This window comes from Haliotis rufescens, unplaced genomic scaffold (genome assembly GCF_023055435.1).
Source record: "Haliotis rufescens isolate VD_foot unplaced genomic scaffold, xgHalRufe1.0.p SCAF_16, whole genome shotgun sequence".
Taxonomy (NCBI): domain Eukaryota; kingdom Metazoa; phylum Mollusca; class Gastropoda; order Lepetellida; family Haliotidae; genus Haliotis; species Haliotis rufescens.
In genome coordinates this window covers 4222508-4230988 of record NW_025963846.1, presented here as the reverse complement: position 1 = coordinate 4230988, position 8481 = coordinate 4222508, and the positions used below count along the sequence as shown (strand labels likewise).

The 8481-nt window shown below is 39.7% G+C and overlaps 1 protein-coding gene across 1 annotated transcript; it reads right to left on the bottom strand.

Annotated features, from left to right (window-relative positions):
• Positions 1-1165: 1165 nt before the first annotated feature.
• LOC124144261 lies at positions 1166-8270 on the bottom strand. The gene is made up of 2 exons (XM_046513589.2): positions 7004-8270; positions 1166-2707 (listed from the first exon to the last, which is right to left on the bottom strand). The coding sequence occupies exons 1-2, from the start codon at positions 7588-7590 to the stop codon at positions 2545-2547; spliced, it is 750 nt and encodes a 249-aa protein (XP_046369545.2). The 5' UTR covers positions 7591-8270; the 3' UTR covers positions 1166-2544.
• Positions 8271-8481: the final 211 nt, after the last annotated feature.

The window sequence follows — 8481 nt, the reverse complement described above, 5'->3', positions numbered from 1 at the left end:
AGTGAGGGCCAGACTGTGAGGGAGCTTGCGACAAGGATCATAGAGTGAGGGCCAAACTGTGAGGGAGCTTGCGACGACGTTCATAGAGTGAGGACCAGACTGTGAGGGAGCTTGCGACAACGTTCATAGAGTGAGGGCCAAACTGTGAGGGAGCTTGCGACGACGTTCATAGAGTGAGGGCCAAACTGTGAGGGAGCTTGCGACGACGTTCATAGAATGAGGGCCAAACTGTGAGGGAGCTTGCGACGACGTTCATAGAGTGAGGGCTAAACTGTGAGGGAGCTTGCGACGACGTTCACAGAGTGAGGTCTAAACTGTGAGGGAGCTTGTTAGCATATACCTGTTAGCAACACTGAATACAACAAGATTTGAATACATCAATACAACACAGAAGCATTCTTGAAGACTTTTATCGGGATACTCATAGAAACCCTGAAACAAAATATCTCCAAGCGAGTTTACAATACTGTTGCAAGACTAGATTTCTTCAGTTTCATCCTTGAAGTGAAACGATTCTCTGGGCTCCTTTCTATAATATATAAATGACAATGTTACAAAATACATATTTACATGTTTTCATTTCAAATACGTGTCTTATCCGTTATTGTACAATGTGCTATAAATGTATTTGTTTTATGGGAGACAAAGGGTAGTCTAACTCATCATACCTGTTATGTCTTGGGTATGATAGTATGACCTATCATATCCTGTCAACAATACTGAGCAACTTAAAGTATGATAGACAAATAAAATAAAATATTTATTCATTGTACGAAAGGCCCTATATTATTTTGTCAAGGTCACACAGATTTTAGGATTTCACTTCGCAACATTAAGGCATGGTGTTTATGTTACAGTCCATGTGTTAAATAGGACTCACTATTTCAGTCATATGACAAATTGTCTCAAATAAAAATTGAAAAAGATTGTAAGGATCATCTGGTTTCAAATTAATTGAACCAATTTATTTTTACACAAAATAACACAGCCAAAGATTACATAATTTGCTATAATGAGTGACGGTTAAATAGACATAATCAAATCTAACATAAGTTCTTTCAATTTAAATTAAATACAAACCCAAAATCAGTTTTCTTTTGACCCTCAGTTATATTCCCAGAAAATCTGTACGTAAAAGAAACCAACAACCAACCAACAAATGGTATTCAATCAACAATTGTATTCTAAAATTAACTAGGTTTACAAATCAATACAAATAACTGCACATCAATTACAATAGCAGTACACAATAGAGTGGTAGTACAATATTCAACGGCAGTATAAAATGTGAGAGCAGTGAAATGACAATGACAAGAATAATAATCACCTCGCGAGAACAGTGGTCCAGCGTCCGAGAAAAGCCTAGGGTGAACACCAGAGTGAAAAGTGATCTTCACAAAAAATCCGGTCTTGATGTAATGTCAGATGAAATGTGAGATGACGTTCAACGTATTTAGTCTTACCAGCTTCCAACATTTCTACACTTTGTCAGACCAGTCCAGTGTCGCTTTAACATCACAGAATATTCCAGAATAATATTTGACGTCCATCAATGCTATTCCGGAAGTTTACAGATAATTCGAGCATTTAAATATAATAACTACCCACCACTGCTTACATTAAATAGTACTACATTCCTGATAAATAATTATTGTTCAATTGCAATGCAATGACCTTCCACAGAATCTCAATAGAAACAATGTAATACAGTTACAATCATTGTTTAACAATAAATTACACTACCACATAAACTCATTTATGTTTGTGTGTGTGTGTGTGCGGCTTGTGTTTTATTATGCACAGCCATACTCGTATATATTGAGTGCAGAATTACATTTGTTTTTATGTCTGCAGGTACTGTATATATTATCATTTTCTTTGCAGACGAACTTATAATCTAGATACTTGGCATTGTCCCCCTGTTTTGTATTTCAAATATTAACGGGGCATATTGTCTATCTTGTGTATGTGTTTGATTCTGTACAGACAAAGAAGTACCTTAGATATGTGTTCGAATATGTATATGCATAACTGTGTACTTGTTTGTAACTAATAAATGTTTACGTCAAAGTAAATAAACACTGATGACCGTAGCCAGTGCCTCTTCAACAATGTCCTATAAACTGTATTAGATACGTGTGAATTGTATGTCTGTTTCTGTGCAAATAACATATTGTTCTATTATATTGCTTTAAGTTACGTTACCATCTGAAATAACATATTCGCCATTTGAAAAACACATAGGCTTCTGTTTCCCTTGTGCAGCCAAGGACAGTGCTGCGAAGGCTGAGCACAGTTCATCAGGCCTCCCATGTCATCACAGTGGAGTCTATGGGCACACAAGCCCGACCAAGCATACCTCCAATACCGTCAATCGTACAAGGTAACCCGTTGCACTAAAACCTTTGAACACAGGAGTCAATATCTATGGAGTGGCATGGGGTAGTGAGCCTTATATAATTCACGTCACAGGGCAACATTGTATTTGTTGACATGATGTCACCCTTGCCTTGATAAACACAGGATCGTCCGTCAATGATACTCTCAGGATATGACGCAACAGCCTCTGCTCTGGGAGTCCCCATCACGTGACGATGTATCGCGGTATCTGATATGTGGGGCAGCATGGATGTATTCCAGGGAGTCCCGCGAGGTGGACACGGGTTTGGGGAAGAGGTCAATGTAACCTTGACCCTTGGCGTTAGAACTGAAAGAAACAAAGTTAGGTTTGTTTAAAGCCGCACTCAGCAATATTCCATCCATATGACGTAGATCTGTAAGCCTGGACCGGACAATCCAGTGATTGGAATACAAAGCCATGCATCAACCAAGTCCGCGAGCCTGGCCACCCGCCTGACCACCCGATCCCATTAACCTCCTACAAGAAACTGGGTTGATGTAGACTAAATAGAACCCGGATGTTCACGGGAGTCTGATTATATATTGTTATACAGCCTGGACCAGTTCACTACAACAGTGCTGGAATATCCGCTAAAACGTGCATCTCGTCAGATTGCACCCAGGGTCGAGATAAATCCTGTTTTCACCCCCTGGATGCCACAGGGACATGTATGTCCCTCCTCTACAACCCTCACTTTGAAGTCGAATAACATTCAAAATACATCACCAACACAAATACACTTCACAGTTGTAAATAAGGTGGAAAATTCCCTGTTATCATTCACTGGCATTTTAGACCAAGCAAAAGTACTGAAAATGACCTCTGAAAATTAGGTACATCGAAATCGTCGCCATTTTTTACACATTACTAAATCACCACTCACGGCGTTATGTACAGCATGTTTTGAAATCTAAATTTCGGATATTTACTCGGAGAAATTAATTTCAGAAATAGCATATTAGTGATCACGGGTACCTGTCTTTTATGAAATCACCAATGATCATTCCAAAACGTCACCGATAACCCTAGAATCCTTTCGAATGTTTTGGAGATTACGCAAACACAAAGAAAGAGAGATGCAAATGGCGACGTCACTTCTGAAAAGACGTTTTGATGGCGACCTGTTCCTGGGTATATGAGGGGGCACGGGTGGCCCAGTCGTCTAGGGGGCCGCGATTCGCTGTGCAGAGTTGCGTCCCTTGGGCACGCCAGAAACCTATGATTGTTGGTTCGAATCCCGGTTCGCCCCATTTTATGTTTCTAGGTTTGTCCGCACCATACCCGTGCTCGTGGGTTTCACCGAAGTGGTAAATGTCTGAGACCTGCATCACTTCGAGCTTTCCTCCCACATTAAGCTGACACGCCGCGATATAACTGGAATATTGTTAAAATCGGCGTTAAACCTAACTCACTCACTCACTCACTCCAGGGAATATGAACTGAGGGGCCAAGGAATCTGTACCTCTCAGTTAATTTTGTCAAAAGGTTGATTTGAAAATAGTGAGTTGGTTATTTACAGATCTCCACGATAAACAATAATATCATGTTTAATTTTCATATAACATATCATAAGTTAGCGATATTGTATCCAAAAGATAAACTGTACTGGCGCTTGGTCAGTACCGCCGGCATCGATATAGCTGGAGTATTGCTGAGTGTGGCCTTAAACAACAAACCAAGCAGGCTTAGTCAGTACGCAATACTTCTAGTGTTATAAATGCTGACGGGTATTTCAGACATCGTAGCCTTGAAAATCAATATATTTGCTTTCTTGTCCACAAATTTACTTTTCCAACATGGTGAGGGTCATGAGTTTTCAAATTCATTTCTTACCTCAGTCTTCATTGAACCAACTTATTTTTACACAAGAGTAGCCATCCACAAATCAATAGAATAGAATTAATTCCGTATGGTCCGACCATGAGGCAAATAGAAAAAGATGATTGGATAATAATAGACACATTGTGGCAGAGCGCTTCAAATTTTGTTGTTTTTTAAAAAAAAAATTAAATTTAAACATTTTTTCAAGATAAAGAACTAGCTGGAATATAATGCGGTCGTCATGTGATGTGCGTAAAGATACAAACTTATGCATGACAGGATATTCATTATAGTACAGGGGTAAATATTTTGACCTCTTCTCTACAGAAGTTGCATAAATTGTCAGTAAAATCATGATCAATCGACATTCGATATTTTTGTATTTAAAATCATTCCAACAATATCTAAAGTTTGTATGAGTTCTTCTTAAATTTACAGTCTTGATTGATTACATGTATTTTTCAGGATGTAATTAATCTTCCCGAGGCAAGCGAGTTAACTGACTTTAAAAGTCCAGTTTCCACCCTTGCCAAACTTGGCTGGAATTACTGGGCTCGATCGTAGCGCCACCAGTGGCTATTACCAGTTATGTCAATTCTAAGCCTCCCCAATGACCAATCAGATTCCACCTCTCGTATCACTTGCGTTTGCTTCACACAAAATGGTGGCGCCCAGTCTGATCATTGCTTCACACAAGATCTATATTGTGATAAAACGGGTCTTACATCGCGAAATGCATCAAATCACGTGAGCACCTTGATTAAAAACATGAAAAGATTTGGAAAATATCTGCTGATAACGAGCTGGCGGTGCACATGTTTTGCAAATGCTGCAATCGACCGAAATCTGCACGACAGGGTGCGCGATTTTGATTGGACTATGCAAAGACTCGTTAGTCCAGCCAAAATTCGGCTAGTTCAGCAAGGGTGGAAACTGGACTTTTATAGTCAGTTAACTCCCTTGCCTCGGGAAGATGGATGCAATAAGAATTTGTAGGTACAATATAATTTTCGTCTTGGGGAATTAGATATACAGTCTGACCATTGTAGCATAAACAAATCTCTTGTTCTTTGCTGAAATGTATTAATATAAATACAAGCATCACAGTCTCCGACATCTTGCATCAGCCATACATACAACACAAATCCATAACTATAAAATGTATATCTCACAAATGAAACACAATTTGTATAACCTAATTCATCATATTTACACAGCATGAAATAACAGCTCTTTGGATATTTGCCTAAAGGCTAGCTTAATAGCTTAATCCAATACTTAATTACTCTCACAATACCATGTTCATATATTCTCGTTCTACCCAGTTCAGCTTATAAAGTACTTGTTTGTTGTTTAACGCCGCACTCAGCAATATTCCAGCTGTATGACGGCCCTTATACAGTAGTATTTGAAGATCTGTATCCTATTTTCAAGGTATATTTACAATATTTAGTATGTATAATTTCAATGCTTAGGATTTTATACTATATATCAACGTTTAAGACCAGATATTTGAACATCATCCTTTTATTAGCTATTAAAGCCTTGTTCGCCTGTTTAGCTAAAGTAATACATTTTTGTACATGCTTGAGTAAATTTATTTCTATATGAAATTAAAATACCGAGATATTTATCCTGTGACACCCTTCCATATGTTCCCCCATAGTGGACCATTTCTCCATTAAAAAAATATAACTTAACTCTTATTAATGTTTACTATTAATCCCTATTTATAGCAGTATCTAAACTTGGTAACCTTTTTGCAGATTTATAACAGAATAAGCAAGTACTGACGCATCATCAGCATGTAAGAGCAAACGTATTTCATCAATATTACAATCCATGAAGATACTATGAGCGGCATAATCCTCATCTAATACCACGTGAGGAGGAACACGTCTGTAACATGTGAAAAGCTGAGCTTCACAGAAGCTTTGACGTTGCTATACATACATTTAAGCACATTAAATACATTTCCACGCATTGTGTCCAGCCTAAAAAGAGTAATTTTGTCCTATCAATCATATCAAAAGCTTTCTTAAGATCAATAAAAAAACCAATAAAATTTACCACCCTTTTCCGTTAAAATTTACGTGCCAGTGAATGAAGTACACAAATATGATATTGGTGGAATGACCCTCTCTTAAACCAAACAGTTAATCGGATATGCAATTTTAAAGTTCAAACCAAAGAGTGAGTCTTGTTAAGATTTTCCCCATAATATCTAGGAGGGTGATACCTCTATAATTTTTGGGGTCAGCTCTACTTCCTTGCTTAAAGAGAGTGGTAAAAAGCCCATTATTCCAATTCTGTGAAGAAATCGTTTCTTTATTACTTCATTAAGAAGTATTAATAAATGTATCAATAAATATGGCATTATGATATTTATTTATTTAAATATTTCACAGAATAAATTTTATAAACATGAGCAGGAAAGAGTTATAGTTAAATAGACATAGTCAAATTTAACAAGAGTAGAGTTCTTATTTTTTTTCAATTACATAAAAAACCCAACTCGGTATGCTTTCTTGTGCCCATTTGTTTCTCCTGATATAGAATGGAGAGACACTGGATAATCGAGTCTGGTCACTGTACACCGACTTTTGCTCATGCGATTAACCATTGGGAGCTTGGCCTAGACAGGATTACTTACAGGTCACCCCCAATACAATAATATATGTCACTGGTATATTGAAGACTGTTGTGGGAAAACATAATGCATTCGGTATCGGAACTGAACATGCAGACACGAAGCTTCACAACTAGAAACAGTGTCACTACCTGTCACTCTGCCCTTGATCTTCCATCCCTAATGGCTCCAAGTGTCCCCCGGGGGTGCCATTTGTTGATACTACCTGGTAATCCACAGTGGCGCTTGAATAAGACGGAGGTGGGTTGATATAGGGGGCGCTCGGCTCGTTCTGCACCCTCTCAAACCCGACTTGACGCAGGACCTGACCACCTTGCGGCGTCTGCGGCCAGACACCCACCGAAGACCCGACAGACTGAGGGGTAGAGACGTTGGACCCGGGAGCAGACGACACCATAACTCGGGCACCTCCGGGAGTTCCCAGAATTCCGTAGTAGTTTCCTGTCGGGTAAGCAGTTGTCACATTCATCATCATGTTTGTTGAATTCAGTGGGTTGTTGAGTTGATCTAGAAGCAACATCTCTCCCGGAGAAAGGTTAGATCGCCCATGACGACCGATGCGGTTACCATTGCTAAAAAGGCTGGTATGGCCAATATGGCTGCCATGGCCAAAATGGCTGCGATGACCAAAATGGCCGCCATGACCAAAATGGCCGCCGTGGCCAAAATGGCCGTGACTTCTGAGTCCATGTCCATGTCTGCGCCCATGACGCGGCATTGTTGATCAAGTTCTCGTTCTATGAGTAGGATTGATTATTGATCTCCGTTCGTTATACGTGTAAATATTGATGACTGATCACCGCTGATTGTGAAGTTTCTGGTTATCATACAGGGAACTACTGTTGAACACTGTCATATGTTCATGCTACTAAGAATCCTCAGTCATCCATACGTGTCAGAATTATGTTATCTTCGTCCCCGTCAACACTGTTGTCTTCCAGTCAATACAATTCCCGACGCTACACCTACCAACCACATATACTTCTCCGGGAGAAAGCGCCTGTTTTCTAGCAAACACTGACGAGTCAGCCACAGGTATAAACGTAATCTGCGTGAGTTACGCAATAGGTTTTGCATTTCAAAATCAAACCAGCGTCTGACGCTGTGTATTTCACAATTCTAACCGTGTCGTATTTGCTGTAACCATGCCGCTTTCACGTTCAAGGCAGGCCTGACCTAGTGGGCCTCTATCACATTTCCAGTAAGCAAATAATTCCCACTTGTGTTAGTCACGTACTTCTGGCATACAGGATAAGGTATGTGTACTGTATTTATTGTGTTCTCTCAGGTGTGTCACGTGGAAACAGATAAAACCTACATCAAGTTATGTTTGCTAAGATAAAAAGACCTCATTATGAGTGAGTGAGTGAGTTGGGTTTAAAGCCGCTTTTAACAGTATTCCAGTTATATCGCGGCGTGTCAGCTTAATGTGGGAGGAAAGCCCGAATTGATGCAGGTCTCAGACATTTACCAGTTCGGTGAAAACCACGAGCATTGGTATGGTGCTGACAAACCTAGAAACATAATCGGGGCGAACCGGGATTCGAACCCACAATCATTGGTTTCTGGCGTGCCCAAGAGACGCAACTGCACAGCGAATCGCGTCGCC